This window comes from Hemitrygon akajei, chromosome 7 (assembly GCF_048418815.1).
Source record: "Hemitrygon akajei chromosome 7, sHemAka1.3, whole genome shotgun sequence".
Lineage (NCBI taxonomy): Eukaryota > Metazoa > Chordata > Chondrichthyes > Myliobatiformes > Dasyatidae > Hemitrygon > Hemitrygon akajei.
In genome coordinates, this window is record NC_133130.1 from 60,381,918 (window position 1) to 60,401,057 (window position 19,140).

At 39.8% G+C, this 19,140-nt stretch overlaps 1 protein-coding gene across 2 annotated transcripts in view; it reads left to right on the plus strand.

The window, feature by feature from the left end:
* The window catches only part of LOC140730489 (echinoderm microtubule-associated protein-like 6), a 343,576-nt gene that overhangs the window by 73,741 nt on the left and 250,695 nt on the right, over positions 1 to 19,140 (plus strand). For both annotated transcript variants that reach the window (XM_073050994.1, XM_073050996.1), the window contains exons 4-5: positions 5,146 to 5,214; positions 18,815 to 19,000. In XM_073050994.1, coding sequence (XP_072907095.1) covers positions 5,146 to 5,214; positions 18,815 to 19,000 — 255 coding nt within the window. The remainder of the gene's footprint in view (positions 1 to 5,145; positions 5,215 to 18,814; positions 19,001 to 19,140) is intronic.

Genomic DNA, 19,140 nt, shown 5'->3' on the forward strand with positions numbered 1-19,140 from the left:
TGTTTGTCATCTAAATCAGTGATCTGGTTGATAGTGTAATTTACTGGATTAGCAGATTTGTGGATGAAACCAAGACTGGGGGTGTAGTGGACAGCGAGGAAGGCTATCATGGTTTGCAGCAGGATCTGGACCAGCTGGAAAAGTAGGCTGAAAAATGGCAGATGTAATATACTGCAGACAAATGTAAGGTTTTGCACTTCCGTAGGACTAGCCAGGTTAGGTCTTCCACAGTAAGGGCACTACTGTTAGGTAGGGCACTGAAGAGTGTGGGAGTACAAAGGGATCTGGGAGTACTGGTCCATAATTTGTTGAAAGTGGCATCACAGGTGGATAGGGTTGTGAAGAAAGCTTTTGACACAATGGCCTTCATAAATCAATGTATTGAGTACAGAAGATGGGATGTTATGTTGAAGATGTATAAGATGTTGGTGATTTCTAATTTGGACTATTGTGTGCAGTTTTGATCACTTACCTACAGGAAATATGTAAGCAAGGTTGAAAGATTGCAGAGAAAAGGACATTTACAAGGATATTGTTGGGTTGTAAGGACCTGAGTTGTAAGGAAAGATTAATAAAGTAGGACTGTATTCTTTAGAATATAAAGAAGGTTGAGAGGTGACTTGATAGAAGTGTACAAAATGTTAAGGGATGTATATAGGGTAAGCAAGCAGGCTTTTTCCACTGGGGTTGGGTGGGACTACAACTAGAGGTCATGGCTTAAGGGTGAAAGATGAGAAGTTTAAGGGAAACATGAGGGGAAGCTTCTTCAATTAGAGGGTCATGAAAATGTGGAATGAGCTGCCAGCACAAGTGGTGCTTATGATCTTGATTTCACCATTTAAGAGAAGTTTGGATAGGTACATAGATAGTAGGGATATGGAGGACTATGGTCTCAGTGCAGGTCAATGGGAGTAGGCAGTTTAAATGGTTTCAGCATTGATTAGACAGGCTGAAGGGCCTGTTTCTGTGCTGTATCTCTCTATGACTCTATGACACATAAGCATTGGCAGGCTTTGCAGGCCATTGCATCTTACAAAGTAATACCTACCATCATGGAGGTCTGTTATGCTTCACTCCCTGCTGAGCTCAGTGCCGTTTATGCATACAAATCCCTGCAGCATCTGGTAGTCCTGTGATTTTTGTTTGAGGCAGACTTCAGAACATCTGGCAGGAGGATGAACCTTCGCAAGACGTCAAGCTCTTATGGTGTACCTGATAGAGTATTGAAAACCTGTGCCAACCAACTGGCAGGAGTGTTCAAGGTGACGGGAAGATGTGGTGAGCATGGATATTCAGGAGATGGAGGAGCTACGGATAAGGGCAGCATCAATGTTGAAAGAAGGGATACCCCATTCTTTTCTCTGATGTCCTGGAAAGCAAAGTTGCATCTTGGGAACAGATGAAGGAACTGAGGAAAGAGGAGGGTATTTTTTCAGGGGACAGTGTGGGAATTGGTCAGTTTACAGTATAAAGGGAGTTGTTCGACAGTTTGTCTCCAGGAATAGAGACAGAAAGATTGAGAAATGGGAGCAAGAACTCAAAAATGGATCAAATGAATTTAAGGGCAGGGTGGAAATTGGGGGCAAAGTTGATGAAATTGATGAGCTCAGCATGGGTATTCCTTTGCATAATGTCTTTGATTATGGGATATTTTTTCCTGCCCCATTTTATGTTGTTAGCATACTATGCTATAGTACACCTAGGCCTTCAATCCATATTAATAATTAAGATGCTAATTTTTAAGCCCCCAAAAGTGATGTGTTGCGCTTGTACTCCTAAAAATGGCCCATTCAAACAGATCCTTTTTAGATAGCCAATCTGTTCATCATGAAGGGCTGAATTGTGCTTGTCTTGGCCTTTGCCTCGTGGTCACATGTACCCTTTAGTTCTTTAAAACCGGTTGGCCTGAAGCCTTCATTGCAGTGAGCATTGTGAGATGGAACTATCAGCAAGAGTTAATCCTGATGTCAGGGTTCCAGATTGATCCTGATGTCCTGTCACTTGCCTGCCCACAGACAAAATCCAATGGTCTTTCAGCACTTCATGTTGTTGCAGATTTTTCATCAGTCAAATGCATCTGATGGTCAACTGAAAAGATTAAACATTTATCCATAGTTAAAATTGAAATGAATTAAAAATATTATTATTAGTTAAAACACCACCCTACTTTCCCATCAAGATTGAAATACCCTACCCAAATAATTGGGAATGTGCTAGCTGCACCAGCCTTGGTTAGCCTGTATCTTGCTCTGGACACTGAGATTCCTTACTTCTTAAAAAGTATGAGAATTTTATTCCTAGTATACACTGTCAGCTTCCAAAACAAAACTTGATTCCACACTGAATTAGTACTCTGGCTTTCACTTAGTGCCAGTCTTAATAATGGTTTGATTTGAATTCTTTTATTACTATGATTTTTTCCCTAAACTGACCATTGTGGTTTGCTTCTTGACCTTGTATCATTTCAATACAGAATTAAAACACACTACTTTATTAAATAATATTTACGACAGCTTTTCATTGTAGCAATAATATTAAAACACTAAATTATATCAGGAACACTTCTAAAATAAGTTTGTACATTCAAAATACTATTTCAACTTTAATTGTGCTGAATGCATTTAACAGAAAAACTATCATAAGGTATGCTCAGATTGATAGCCAGATTCCATTGTATCAGTTAAATATTGAATATTCCAGCATTACCAAAGCGCAAATTAAAATACAAGGTTTTTTTAACACCAAGAAAAATCAAAGGTAAGTAACAAACATAACTATTTATTCTTGAGTGAAGTTAAAATAAAACAAAATGGATCAAGGGCAGGTTATAATGGCTCTTGAACCCATTTTTTTCAGTAACATTATGATTGATCTGATATTGTCCTCAGATCCACATTCCTGTTTGTTCCCGCAGCCCCTCCTTGTAGACTAAAATCTGTATCTCAACCTACTTTCAAAGGTTTGGCCTCAGTTCTGTCACAAGAAATTATTCCTCGTCTCCATTGTAAACAGGCAGCCCCCTAATCTGAAGCTCTTTTAATTCTAGGTTCTCCCAGCAACTGCGCTGTCAACCCCTGTCAACCCTTCGTTGTTTTATTCCTTTTTTTCCTTCTTTAAACTCCAATGAGTAAAGACCTGATCTGTTCAGTATTTTGTCCTGAGAAATTACTTTGATCCTAGAAATCAACCTACCAAATCTTGTCTCAACCGTTGTGAGGGAAAGAATATAATTCCTTTAAATGAGACTAAAGTCTACAGTACTTCAGATGTTGACTCCAAATGCCTGTAAAATTACTGTTTTGATACTCCATCTGCTTAGCAGTAAAGACCAGCATTTCAGCTGGCTTCCTTAGACAAACTTCTTGTTTCACCTTTGAGGATATCCAGATTGCTTTATAATGCAGCATTCTGTAGTTACTCTTCTTCTTAATGATTCTTTTTCTGTAAACTTACTTCCTTTGTGAATATCCTAATCCTTGCCAGATTTTTGCCCTGTTGTCTAACCTATCCATATGTCCTTGCAGATTGCCTGTCATCTGGTTCCTTGGGCATAAGCAGGGTGAAAGTGCATAAAATTTCCCAGGAAGAGGGTGCTATTAACAGGAAGTTAAGATCAGAAATGAGACATCTAAAATGATCATCAGGGGCACCTTCTTCACACAACAGGTTATGTATATTTGGAATGAGTTGCCAGAAATATTGGTTGAGTTCGATATATTAACAATATTGAAACGCCATCTGGAGTATAAGTACATGGATTGAAGAGGTTTAGAGAGCTGGAGGTCAAACATGGCCAAATAGGGCTAGGGCTAGCTCAGGAGGCAATCTACTCTTTTTGTCAAACACCATTTGCCTTTCATAAAACCACCAACTCCACTTAATTTTATTGAGTGTTCTTTGTAATTGTCCTGTTACTGCTTTGGTAATGGATTCCAATATTTTCTCAATCAGAAGCAAAGCTAAAAGGGCTATAATTACTTTTTTTTTCTCGCCTCTCTCATTCTTGAATGTGAGTGTTGGATTTGTACATTTTCAGCTCACTGCAAACTATCTAGATTCTATAGATTTTTAGAAGATTATCATACTAATTTCTTTAAAGATGTTTGAATACTAGCCGTCACATTCAGGACATCATAGCATTTAATGGACCAGGTAATTTTCAATTAAGTGATATGTCTTAAGTTGATTCCTGTTTAGCCCTGAATTTTTACTGTTGGTGAAATGTTTTTAGTTTGTTCTATTTGTTCATCTCTGCCATCTCTTTATACACCTTTAATAACTCCCTAATCTCATCCTCTGTAGAGCTTCCTTAGTCTCAGTCTTTCTTATGTACTATAAATGCAAATTATGTCTTTATTTATTACAAGACTAATCTCAATTTATTTTCCCTCTATCACAGGAGCAGAAGTAAGCCATTTAGCCATTTAGGGATTTATTATCCCTCTCAACCCAATTCTTCTGCCATGCTTTTCTAATTTTTTCTCCAATCTTCTGCACTAATCTTTGCAGCATGACAATACAGCAATTATAAATTGTCAAAACATTTGCTCTGTTTACATTTTTTGATTTTTCAATTGACTACAAAATGAAACAAATGACATTGACATATTTAAAGCAACAATAAAAGTATTAATATAACATTTTAATATTTTATAAGCAGTGAACAGCAAGTTTTAAAGACATTACAATCTGTAACATAATTGTTTATAAATTCCAATTGTTCATCTTCTGGCTTACTGGATGCTAATTCCACAATCCCCTTAAAACTGAGTTCCCTGAAAAACTTATTACATTACTATACTGTGTAACACAGCTTGAGTTACAGAGAACTGCAGATCTCAGGCTGGTATGAGCTCTTTAGCTCAAGATTGTGTTTTTTCCAACCTCCATTTTGTATTTCAATCAGTTGCCTTCTAGTTTTGTTCTACTCTTGCTCTTCCTCCTTGATTTCTTGTATTATACTCTGTTTATTCCATCTGCCCTTGTTTGGTTTTATTCCTCCAGCTTGTTCTATTCATGGTTTGCCTTTATGAATGTAGTTCTGGAGTGATAGAGATGGGTGTTTTATACATAATCCTTTGTATTATTGTATAATCTCAGTTAGTTTTTGTGTTAAGTAGAAAAATAAATTTTGTTTCTTGGCAGATTTTTGATGTTGCTTGGGATCCACATCAGACAAACAGACTTGTTAGCTGTGGAGTGAAACACATTAAGGTAAATAAAACGGGTTCATCTTGTAGTTCCAATTTAAAAATATTGATGTTAAATATTACTTTCATTAAATTAGTATTAGCTAATTGCAATTTAGCTGTTGCAATTAGTTTTGAAGTTTCAAAATTGTGTAGATTTATGAAAAGTTCATAATTTAATAATTTAAGTTCAAAAGTTCATAATCAGAAACCTAACTAATAATTTGTAAATATAATGTAAAAAGTTACTGATAACATATATGATGGACTGAGCTGAAAAAAGCAATTTCATCTTAAATATTCAATCTCCAAACACTTCTTCTGAACTCATCTAATTTTAAATGGTATTCATTAAATTAATTTATAGAAACACTGTAGTTTAAATTTATCTGGTCTACAAGTAAACTTTGTTTCATCTTCATTGAATCTGACTGTTTAGAAATTTAGAAAGCAGAGCACAATAGCTTGTACTATTGCATAATGAAATAATTTTCAGGCTGGGAGTCTGAGTGTGTTGTTACAATAGGTATTGTATCTCATTGACTACCTCACTATTCTTGTTCAATACTATTTAATTATTTATTTGGTATTGTAACTTGTAGTAATTTCTTTTATCATGTACTGTGCTACTGACACAAAGCAACAAACTTTATGACGCATGTCAGCAATAATAAGGCTGAGTCTGGACCTGACACCAAAATTATTTTGCACCAGTGATGGCCAACGTATAGATGAACCAAAAGGTTCACATGCTGCTGAGGGCTAGATTGGCAGTGTTCAGCACTGGTGATCCAGGAAAGTATCAGATTATGTTTTTATTTCTAACCTCCATTTGTATTTTTAGGGGGGACCAATATTCTTGCAGACAGGTTTTCCAGAACTGTTGGGAGTGATTTAAACTTATATGGCATGGTATCTGGGAAGGGAAATCTTTCCTGACTAAGCCGTTAGAGTTCTTTGAGGAAGCAACAAGCAGGGTGGACAAAGAAGAGTCAGTGGATGTGATGCATATGAATTTCAGTAGGGCATTTGATATGGTTCCCCATGCAAAGCTCATTCAGGAGACCTTGCTTTGTAGATCCAGAATTGGCTTGTCCATAGAAGGCAAAGGGTGGTTGTGGATGGTTCGTATTCTGCATGGAGGATGGTGGCCAGTAGTGTTCTGCAGGGATCTGTTCTGGGACCTTCCTCTTTTGTGATTTTTATAAATGACCTAGATGAGGAAGTAGACGGGTGAGTTAGTAAGTTTGCTGATGACACAAAGATTGGGGGTGTTGTAAATAGTCTGGAGGGTTGTCAGAGGTTACAGTGGGACATCAATAGGATGCCGAACTGGGCTGAGAAGTGGCAGATAGAGTTCAACCCAGTTTAGTGTGAAGAGATTCATTTCGGTAGCTCGTATTTGAGGACAGAATATAACATTTATGTTAAGACTCTTGGCAGTGTGGAGGATCAGTGAGATTTTGGGGTCCATGTCTGTAGGACATTCAAAGCTGCTAAGCAGGTTGACAGTTGTTAAGAAGGCGTATGGTGTGTTGGCCTTCATCAATCATGGGATTGAGTTCATGAGCCGTGAGGTAATGTTACAGCTGTATAAGACCTTAGTTAGACCCCACTTGGAGTACTGTGTTTAGTTCTGGTCACCTCATTGCAGGAAGGATGAGGATACTGTAGAGAGAGTACAAAGGAGATTTACAAGGATTTTGCCTGAATTGGAGAGCATGCCTTATGAGAACAGGTTCAGGGAACTTGGCCTTTTCTCCTTGGAGCCACAGAGGATGAGAGGTGACCTAATAGAGGTGTATAAGATGATGAGAGGCATTGATTGTGTAGATAGCCAGAGGCTTTTTCCCCAGGGATGAAATGGCTAAGATGAGGGGGCATAGTTTTAAGGTGCTTGGAAGCAGCTACAAGGGGATGTCAGAGGAAAGTTTTTCATACAGAGAGTGGTGGATGCGTGGAATGCACTGCCAGCGACGGTGGTAGAAGCAGATTCAATAGGGTCTTTTAAGAGACTCTTAGATAGGTACACAAACTTTAGAAAAATAGAGGGCTATGCAGTAGGGTAATTCTAGGCAGATTCTAAAGTAGGTTACATGGTCAGCACAACATTGTGGGCTGAAGGGCCTGTAATGTGCTGTAGATTTTCTATGTTCTATGTTTCTATTTACTTGGATTTCTAGAAGGCCTTTGATAAGGTGTCAGGCATGAGGCTGCTTAACAAAATAAAATCCTATGGCATTACAGTAAATATTCTGGCATAGATCGCGGAATAGCTGACTGGCAGGAGACTGCGAGTGGGAATAAAAGGGGCCTTTTCTGTTTGGCTGCCAGTGACTAGTGGTGTTCTTCAGGGGTCAGTATTGGGACTGCTGTCTTTCACATTGTTTGTCAGTGATTTAGATAATGGAATTGATGGCTTTGTGGCAAAGTTTGAAGATGATACAAAGATAGATGAAGGGGTTGGTAATGCTGAGGAAGCAATGTAATTACAGCAGGTCTTAGACAAATTGGAAGAAAGGGCTAAAAAGTGGCAGATGGAATACAGTGTTGGGAAATATATGATAATACATTTAGGTAAAAGGAACAATAATGTGGACTATTATCTAAATGGGGAGACAGTTCAAACATCAAAGGAGCAGAGGGACTTGAGGAGTTCTTGACCAAGACTCCCAGAAGGTTAATTTACAGTTTGAGTCTGTGGTACAGAAGGCAAATGAAATGTTGACATTTACTTCAAGGGGAATAGAATACAAAAGCAAGGAGGTAACGCTGAGCCTTCATAGGACACTAGTTAGGCTGTACTTGGAGTATTGTCAACAGTTTTGGGCCCCATATCTCAGAAAGGATGTGTTGTATTTGGAGAGAGTCCAGAGGAGGTTCACAAATATGATTCTGGGAATGAAGGGGTTAACATTTGAGCATTTGGCAACTTTGGGCATGTACTCACAGGAATTTAGAAGAATGTGGGGGGATCTTATTGAAACCATCCGAATGTTGAAAGGACTAGATAGGGTGGATGTGGAGAGGATATTTCCTGTAGTGGGGGGCTTCCAAACTAGAGAGCACAGCCCAGAATTGAGCAGTGACCTTTCAGAACAGAGGTAAGGAGGAATGTTTTTAGCCAGAGAGTCGTGAATCTGTGGAATGCTCTGCCACAAATTGTGGTAGAGACCAAGTGCATGTGTCTATTTAAGGTGGAAATTGATAGTTTCCTGATCGGTCAGGGCATCAAAGGATATGGCGAGAAGGCAGCTGTATGGGGTTGAGTGGGACCTGGGTTCAGCCATGATGGAATGGTGGAGCAGACTCAATGAGCTGAATGGCTTAATTCTGCTCCTATGTCTTATGGTCTTATGATCTTTAGAAGTCCTGGAAAAAAAATTAAATCAATTGCCTTCTCATTTTCTAATTTTGTCTGCTGACAGCCAGATTGGCAATGTTTTAGACTGGTGGTCCAGGTATGACCTCTGGAAGGCCATCTCACATGCCACGTGGCAATTCCGAACTAAACGAATCATAGAGGGATGCTTGACAACTGTGTCAGGGCTTGGATGCTATCACATCTAACAAAGTAAAACTGAGTAACATAAATGGTAATGTGGTTTTGCTCTCAGATGAGCTCGTTGCCTTTTATGCTCACTTTGACTGACAGAAAATGGAGGCACTTTCACAAACCCCCAATGTATCCAACAACCCTGTGATCTCAGTCTCTGAAGCTGTTAATTTTTGAAAGATCATTGTTAATGCCTCCACAGTCTCTACTGCTACCTCTCTCAGAACCCGAGTGTGCAGTTTATCTGGTCTAGGTGACATGTGCCCTTAGATCGTTCAGTTTTTCAAGCACCTGCACTCTCTTCTCTTCCCTCACACGATTCAACATCTGGCACATGGCTAGTGTCTTCCACAGTGAAGACTGATGCAAAATAATCATTTTGTTCTTCTGTCTTCTCCTTGTCCCTTATTATTATTTCTCTGACCTCATTTTCTAGCAGTCTTATTTTCAGTCTCATCTCTTTTTTTTTACATATTTGAAAAAGCTTTTACTATCTACTCTGATATTGGTGGCTAGTTTGCTTTCGTATTTCATCTTTTCCCTCCCAATGACTCTTTTAGTTGCTCTGTCTAGGTTTTAAAAGCTTCCAAAATCCTCTATTTTCCTGCTAATTTTGGCTTTGTTGTATGGCCTCTCTTTTGCTTTTACATTATCTTTGACTTTCCTTGTCAGCCACAGTTGTACTATTTTGCCATCTGAGTATTTCTTCATTTTTGGAATAGATCAATCCTGCAGCTTCCTCATTTTCCCAGAAACTCACACACTGCTGCTCTGCTGTCATCCCTGCCAGCATCTCTTTCCAATTTACTTTGGCCAAATCTTCTCTCATACCTCTGTAATTTAGTTGAACTCAATCATATTGTGATCACTGTCTTCTAAGGGTTCTTTTACCTTAAGCTCCCTAATCGCCTCAGATTCATTACATAACACGAATCCAGTATAGCTGATCCCCTGGTAGGCTCAACAACAAACTGCTCTAAAAAGCAATCTCAAAGGTATTCAACAAAGCACACTCTTGGGATCCATTACCAACCTGTTTTTCCCTAATCAAACTGCATTTTGAAATCTCCTACGACTATCATGACATTGCCCTTTTGACACACCTTTTCTATTTCCTGTTATAATCTGTGGTCCACATCCCAACTACTGTTGCGAGGCATGTAAATAATTGCCATCAGTGTTCTTCTACCCTTGCAATTTCTTAACTCAACCCACATGGATTCAAAATCTTCTGATTCTATGTCACATGTTTCTACTATTTGATGCCATTCTTTACCAAAAGAGCCACACCAACCCCTCTGCATACTTTCCTATCCCTCCGATACAATATATAACTTTGGACATTTAGCTCCCAACTACAACCATCTTTTAGCCATGATTCAATGATGGCCACAACATCATACCTGATAATCTGTAGTAGTGCAACAAGATCATCCACTTTATTTCTTATATTCCATGTATTGAGATATAACACTTTGAGTACTGTATTTGCTACTGTTTTTGATTCTGCATCTCTAATGCACTGATACCCACCCTGCTGGCTGCAATTTTGTCCTATCTTCTGCCTGTCCTTTCTGACAGACTGACAGCATGCTCTCTTTGCTTTTTTACCATCTGTCCTATCCTGAGTCCCTTCACTCCGGTCCCCAACCCCCTGCTAAATTAATTAAAACCCTCCCCAACAGCTCTAACAAACCTGCCGGCGAGAATATTGCTCCCACTCTGGTTTGGGTGCAACCCATCACTTTTGAACAGAAGAGATCCCAGAACCTGAAGCCCTGCACCAGCTTCTCGGCCATGCATTTATCTGCCAAATCATCCTGTTTTTAGTCTCACTGGCACTGGTAACAATCCAGAAATTATGACCGTGGAGCTTTCTGCCTGTCTCTTTAAATTCTCTCTTTAGGACCTCTTTGCTTTTCCTTCCTCTGTCATTGGTACCGAGATATCTGGCTGCTCTCCCTCCCCTTCCAAAATGCTGTGGACATATTCCAAGTTGTCCTTGCCTCTGACCCCTGGGATGTAACATTCCACCTAGGTGTCCTGTTCACGTCCACAGAATATCCTGCCTGTTCCACTAACCTTTGAGTCCCCTGTTTCTACTGTTCTCCTCTTTTCCCCCTTTCCCTTCTGCTCCATGGTCCAATGCTCAGTGCCAGTAACCTGGTCTCTGTGGCATTCCCCCTGGAAGGTCATACCCCACAACAGCATTCAAAATGGTATACTTATTATTGAGGGGAATGGCCATAGGGATGCTAGGCGCTAACTGTCTATTCACATTTCCATTTCTCCTGACAGTCACCCAGCTACTTTCCTTCTGCAACTTGGGGATGACTACTCCCCTGTAGCTCTGATTAATTATCTCCTCATTGTCCCGTACAAGCCAAAGGTCATCCAGCTGCTGCTCCAAATCCCTAATATGGTCTTCAAGGAGCTGCAGCTGGATGCACTTCATGCAGATGTAGTTCCCCGGGAGACTCTGGGTCTCCCAGGACTCCAACATCCAGTATGAAGAACACACAATGACCATTTACTAACATGGTACAGTAAGAGGGGAAAAAGAGATAGATAGATAGATAGATACTTTATTCATCCCCATGGGGAAATTCAACTTTTTTCCAATGTCCCATACACTTGTTGTAGCAAAACTAATTACATACAATACTTAACTCAGTAAAAAATATGATATGCATCTAAATCACTATCTCAAAAAGCATTAATAATAGCTTTTAAAAAGTTCTTAAGTCCTGGCGGTAGAATTGTAAAGCCTAATGGCATTGGGGAGTATTGACCTCTTCATCCTGTCTGAGGAGCATTGCATCGATAGTAACCTGTCGCTGAAACTGCTTCTCTGTCTCTGGATGGTGCTATGTAGAGGATGTTCAGAGTTATCCATAATTGACCGTAGCCTACTCAGCGCCCTTCGCTCAGCTACCGATGTTAAACTCTCCAGTACTTTGCCCACGACAGAGCCCGCCTTCCTTACCAGCTTATTAAGACGTGAGGCGTCCCTCTTCTTAATGCTTCCTCCCCAACACGCCACCACAAAGAAGAGGGCGCTCTCCACAACTGACCTATAGAACATCTTCAGCATCTCACTACAGACATTGAATGATGCCAACCTTCTTAGGAAGTACAGTCGACTCTGTGCCTTCCTGCACAAGGCATCTGTGTTGGCAGTCCAGTCTAGCTTCTCGTCTAACTGTACTCCCAGATACTTGTAGGTCTTAACCTGCTCCACACATTCTCCATTAATGATCACTGGCTCCATATGAGGCCTAGATCTCCTAAAGTCCACCACCATCTCCTTGGTCTTGGTGATATTGAGACGCAGGTAGTAGGGAACCTTAACAGAAACTTACCTAGAGCCAATGCTTCTATGCGAAAGCCTCCTTTGAGCCAAAACCTGACACTCCTACTCTCACCACTGGCCCCCTCCCAACAAATGCTGCCCCGCTTGTCCCTTCTATATTTTTATTTTGCTGTGCTCTGCTCCTGCTGCTGACTGGGTCACCAGAATGAGCACGAATTCCCATGTAGCTCTCCTTTTAAACAAGTAAAAGAGGGGTGAGAGTGGGAATTGGATCGCTATAAAATGATGCTGGAGAGTACCAAATGGCGACAAAGATGGTGATAAACTGAATAGGTATTTTGCATCAGTCTTCACTGTGGAAGACACTAGCAGTATGCCAAAAATTTTTAGAATTTCAGGGGCAGCAGTGAATGTAGTTTCTATTACTAAGGAGAAGGTGCTTGGGAAGTTGAAAGATTTGAAGGTCGATAAGCCTCCTGGACCAGCTGGACAACATCCCAGGATCTAAAAGAGGTAGTTGAAGAGGTTGTGGGAGGCATTAGTAATGTTCTTTCAAAAGTCGCTAGATTCCAGAATAGTTCCAGGGGACTGGAAAATTGAAAATATCCGCTCTTTAAGAAGGGAGAGAAGCCGAAGAAAGGAAATTATAGGCCATTTAGCCTGACTTCAGTGGTTGGGAAGATCAACATTATTAGTCCATTAAGAATAAAAGTAAGCCAAAGTCAACATAGTTTCCTTAAGGGAAATCTTTCCTGACTTTCTTTTGGAGTTTTTTGAGGAAATAACAGGGAGGATAGACAAAGGAGAGTCAGTGCATGATGCTAACTTGGACTTTCAGAAGGTTTTTGACAAAGTACCACACATGAGGCTGCTTAACAGAGTAAGAGCCCATGGTATTATAGGAAATATATGAACATGGATAGAAGATTGGCTGCCTGCAGGAGACAGAGTCAAATAGTGTGGACATATTCTGGTTGGCTGCTGGTTGCTAGTGGTGTTCTGCAGGGGTCAATATTGGGACAGCTTCTTTTCATGTTATATTTCAACAATTTGGATGATTGAATTGATGGCTTTGTAGCTAAGTTTGATGATGGTACAAAGATAGGTGGAAGAACAGGTAGTATTGAAGAAGTAGGGAGTCTGCAGAAGTACTTGGACAGATTGGGAGAATGATCAAAGAAGTGGCAAATATACAGTGTAGTGAAGTGTATGGCCATGTATTTTGTATAAGGAATCAAGGCATAGACTATTTTCTAAATTGGGTGAAATTTCAAACCTCAGAGATGCAAAGGGAATTTGAAGTTGCTCTGTGGGATTTCCTAAAGATTACCGTATATTCTGGAGTATAAGCCAACCCCCCATTTTCAAGGTTAAAAGGTGCCATTTTCATGTTACCTTTGTATAAGCCGACCCCATTTGTAGAGGTTTTTGATTTAACCAGAAAAGATCTCAAGATCTCACATGCTGGTACTCAGTTTTGCCTGATCTGGAACCGGGAAATTTTGTGAACCAGTACCTGCTAAGAAAACAGGCCTATACATTGTAGAGTGTTATAAGCGAATTCTTAATAAATAAATCAGGGAGAGAAATTTTGGATTAGGTCTCCAATGGTAAAGAATCCTCTGAAATGTAACCCCTGTGAAACCATTTAGCGCCCATTGTAATCTCGTTAAAATATAACACGGGGGTGGCGGGATCGGTACGTGTACTCAGTATTGAGTTTGTGACCACCATGTACAAAAGATTAAAACAAATGCGATATGACGCTGGCTTCAAGCTGAAGGTTGTTGATTTTGCTAAAGGAACGAATAATTCTGCAGCTGCTAAGAAGTTTAGTGTAAACGAGAAACAAGTGAGAGAGTGGAGAAAGGCAGAGGACACGCTGAGAGAAATGCCAAAGACGAAATGTGCAAACTGCGGGAAAACATGCCAGTGGCCAGAACTGGAAGAAAAAGTTTTAGAGTGAGTGAATCACCAGCGATCGTCCGGATACATTGTTACCAGCGAAATGATTCAAGTTCAAAAGTTTAAATGGGCCAAAAAACACCGTGAGGTCGGCAAAAATTTCAAAGCTACGCGAAGTTGGTGCACTCAATTTATGAATAGACGTAATCTTGTGTTGAGACAAAAAACAAAGATTGCTCAGAAAATTCCTGTGGGGTGTTGTTGTTTACGTTGAAGAACACTGCTGGATGGATGAAGCCGGTGCTTGAAGTGGGTTAAAGAGGAATGGCGTCAACGTCCCGAAGGTTTTAGGAAGGAAAAGTCGCTACTTGTCTGGGACATGTTCAAAGCGCACTTGTTAGGTGAGACAAAAGCAGCATTGAAAGCTGAAAATACGGACATTGCAGTCATCTGCAGTGGTTTGATGTCCGTTCTCCAACCACTAGATGTGAGTTTAAACAAATCATTCAAAGAATTCATGCGTCTACAGTGGAACGAATTTGACTCAAAAACAGCCAATAAATGTGACCTGTCTTCCGTGTATTCATTTTCCCAAAGTTGGCACCCTCTGTATAAGTCGACCCCCTAATTTTAGGACCAAAATTTAGGGCCAAATTCTTGGCTTATACACTGGAATTTATGATAACTTGCAGACTGAGTCAGTGGTCAGAAAGGCAAATACAGTGTTAACAGTCTTCTAGTCCTCTCAAAATCAAAAGCAAGAATTTAATGCTTTATAAGGCATTTAGAAACATAGAAAATAGGTGCAGGAGTAGGCCATTCAGCCCCTCGAGCCTGCACCGCCATTCAGTATGATCATGGCTGATCATCCAACTCAGAACCCTGTACCTGCTTTCTCTCCATACCCCCTGATCCCTTTAGCCACAAGGGCCATATCTAACTTCCTCTTAAATATAGCCAATGAACCGACCTCAACTGTTTCCTGTGGCAGAGAATTCCACGGATTCATCACTCTCTGTGTGAAGAAGTTTTTCCTCATCTCGGTCCTAAAAGGCTTTCCCTTTATCCTTAAACTGTGACCCCTCGTTCTGGACTTCCCCAACAGACTGACAGATTGACTTGGAGTACTAGGAGCAGTTTTTGTGCCCCTTATCTAAGAAAAGCCGTGCTGAATTTTGGAGAGGGTCTGGAGGAGGTTCATGAGAATGATTCTAGGAATACAAGGTTCTTAGCAGTGTGGAGAAACAGGGGAATCTTGGGTCCACATTCAGTGATCCCTCAAAGTTGCCATTTGAGAAGTGTCTGCTAGCTCTGGGCCTATATTCACTGGAGTTTAGAAGAATGGGGAGGGGGTGTGAAAGGTAGGAGATCTCATTGAAACCTATCAAACATTGAAAGGCCTTAATAGAATGGATGTCAAAAGGATGCTTCCTACAGTGGGGTGAGTCTATGACCAGAGGACACAGCCTTAGAATAGAGGAACTTCCATTTTGAACAGAGATGAGAAGGAATTTCTTTCACCAGATGGTGGTGAATTTGTGGAATTCATTGCCATAGACTACTGTGGAGGCCAAGTCATTGAGTATATTTAACACAGAGTTGATAGGTGCTTGGTTAGTTAGGATGTCAAATGTTACTGGGAGAAAGCAAGAGAATAAGTTTGAGAGGAATAATAAATCACTCTTGATGGAATGGTGGGGCAGATTTGATTGACCAAATGGCCTAATTCTGTTCCTATGTACTGTATTATGGTCTAGTCATGTTTGCCAAGAAATGTGAATGTGTAGTCGAGGAGGAAAGAAGCTTGCTTAAGCAAGGATCACATAGGGCTCTACAGGATTACAAGGTAGCCAGGAAGAAGATTAAGAATGGTTTTATGAGAACTAGACGGGAGCATGAGAAGGCCTTGGCATTTAGAATTAAGGAAGACCCAAAGGCTTTCTACATTTATGTTAAGAGCATGAATATGACCACAGTGAGGGTAGGACCAATCAGGAATAGAAGAGGAAGCATGCGCCTGGAATTGGAGAAAATGGGGAGGTCCTTCATGAACACTTTGGTTCAGTAATCACCTGCGAGATTCACTAGATGATTGTGAGGACAATGCAAAACAGGCTGAAAAGCATTAGGTTAGGTAAGTCCCTGGGGCTGTACAGTTATACTCCAGGTAAGTGAGGGAAGAGATTGTTGCAGTTTTGGCAATGATCATTGCTTCTTTACTGTCTGTAAGAGTAATACCAGATGATTGTAGGGTGGCAAATATTATTTTTTGTTCAAGAAAAGAGAGTAGGGATGACCATGGGAGTTATATAGACCAGTGAGTCTTACTTCAGTGGTGAGCAAATTATTGGAGAAGTTTCTTAGAGGCAGGATATGCGAGTATTTAGAGGAACATAGTCATAGTCATATTAGGGATAGTCAGCGTGGCTTGGTGAAGGCAGGTCATGCTTCACAAGCCTGATTGACTTCTTTGAAGATGTGACAAAACACATTGATGAAGGTAGCTCAGTAGATGTGTATATAGATTTTAGTAATGCATTTGATAAGGTTCAGGAGGCATGGGATCCAGGGAGTATTGGCTGTGTGGATTCAGAGCTGGCTTGTCCATAGAAGATAGAGTGGTTGTGTAATGGAGTATATTCTGCCTAAAATCGGTGACCAGTGTTGATCTGAAAGAATTTTTTTTCTGGGGCCTCTGCTCTCTGTGATTTTTATACATGACTTGGATGACAATGTGCATGAGTAGGTTATTAAGTTTGCAGATGACACAGGGGTGTTGTGGACAGAATAGAAAACTGTCAATGGTTACAACTGAATATTGATAAGGTGCAGAGATGAGCTGAGAAGTGGCAGATAGAGTTCAACCTGGTTAAGTGTGAAGTTATTCATTTGGAAGGTTGAATTTGAAGGCAAGATACCAAGTTAATGGTAGGGTTCTTAGCAGTGTGGAAGAACAGAGGGATCTTGGGATTCACATCCATCAATCCCTCAACGTTGCCATGCAAGATAATTGGGTGGTTAGGAAGGTGTATAGTGTTTTAGCCTTCATTAGTTAGAGGTTTGAGTTTTTAGAGCCACAAGGTAATGGTGTAGCTTTATAAAAACCTGGTTAGGCCACACTTGGAATATTGTTTTCAGTTCTGGTTGCCTCATTATAAGAAGGATGTGGAAACTTTAGAGAAGGTGCAGAAGAGATTTACCAGGATTTGATAACAGTGCCTTGATTTGAGCACGTCTTATGAGTAAAGGTTGAGTAAGTTAAGGCTTTTCTCTTTGGAGTGAAGGAGATTGAGAGGTGATAAGAGGTTTAACTCAAGTGTACAGCCAGAGTTTTTCCCAGGGTGGAAATGGCTAATATGAGGGGGCATAATTTTAAGGTGATTGGAGGAAAGTAGAGGGGAGATATAGAGTGGGGGGGGGGGGGGATGTCAAGTTTTTTAATACAAACTGATGGGTACATGGAATGCGCTGCCAGGGGTGGTGGTAGAGGCAGATGCATTAGGGATATTTAAGAATGTCACATGGAAGATAGAAAAATTAGGCTTACGTGGGAGGGAAGGGTTATATTGATGTTGGAGTAAGTTAGAAGGTCAGCATAACATCATGGGCCGAAGAACATGTAGTGTTCGATATTCTATATGGGGTCCAAAACTGCTCACAATACTCCAAATACAACCTGGGCAGTGCCTTATGAAACTTCAGCATTTATATACTTACTTTTATATTCTGGATGAATGAATGCTAACATTGCATTTGCCTTCCATGCTATCAGCTCAAGCTGAAAGTTAGCCCTCAGGGAATCCAGTACTAGGACTCCCAAGTCCCTTCGCACTTCTGATTTCTAGATTCAGTCCTTGCTTAGAAAATAAATAGTTCTTTATTTGTACTATCAATGTGCATGGCCATACACTTTCCTACACTCTACAGTATTCCATTTGCACCTCTTTGCCCTAATCTGTCCAAGTCTTCTGCAGATTCCGTTCTTCCTCAACACTAGCTGCCCCATCACCTATCTTTGTATCATCTGCAAACTTAGCCATAAAGCCATCAATTCTGTCATCCAGATCATTAACATATTAAATCAGGTTCTTGGTTGTTCTTTACTCTGCATCTTCACACCTTTAAGATTAATTGACTGGTCTACGAATTTGTGAAGCTTTTTTATTTTAGTTCTATCTCTTCAGTCAAAGAAGGAAACTTGATATACAAAATTTTCAGAGCATATTTTGCCTATTGTTTCTTATTGTCCTCTGCTACTTTCCCTGTAATTCCATTCAGGGTCATTTTTATGTATTGACAGTCCTGAGAAACCATATCTGGGATTAGGGATGTAAACATTTCATGATTTTGTATATTTTTTGTGGGTGCCTGACTAGCTGTTGGGCTAATTTAAAGTTACAATTTCTTCTGTTTCAAGTTGAGCCATCCTATTGATGTTAACTTGGGAGAAAACATCTAGAGAAAAGACTTTTAAGTATTTCAAAATTGACATTTGAAAGAAATTACAATTATATAAAGAAGGACAATTAACTTGTCTGAAGTTTTTGGAGGCAATTAATGAAAGATTGTGTAAGCATTAAGGATGCATGGATTTAGGATTACCATTAATTAAAAGTAGGAAAGAAGCAATTTTTACATGTAATTTCTAAAATTCAAAAACAAACAAAATGAAGAATATGAAGTAATTTAGATTAATGATAAACCAAGAACAGAGAGAAAATGTTAAGAGAACAGAGAAATGATTAAAACAGTTGAGGCAACGCCAAATTATTTCTGCATGTGTTGTAAGAGCAATTATTTGTTGAAATTGTGTATATACAATGATTTTTTTGTCTTTGTTTCTTATTGCAGTTTTGGACATTATGTGGAAATGCACTAACACCCAAAAGGGGAATTTTTGGCAAAACTGGTGACCTTCAAACTATACTATGTCTAGCTTGTGCTAAAGATGAAGTTACCTATTCTGGTGCATTGAATGGTGATATTTATGTTTGGAAAGGGCTAAATTTGGTTCGCACAATTCAAGGAGCCCATGGAGTAAGTAAAACATATGGAGTGCACAACATTCTTTCCTTTGGTGTGAACTTATGTACTCTATTAATGAAATTATTTAAATTGTAAAACTAAAAGGAAAGATCTAAGTTTTATATTTTTATGACACTTGAATGTTTTAGCAT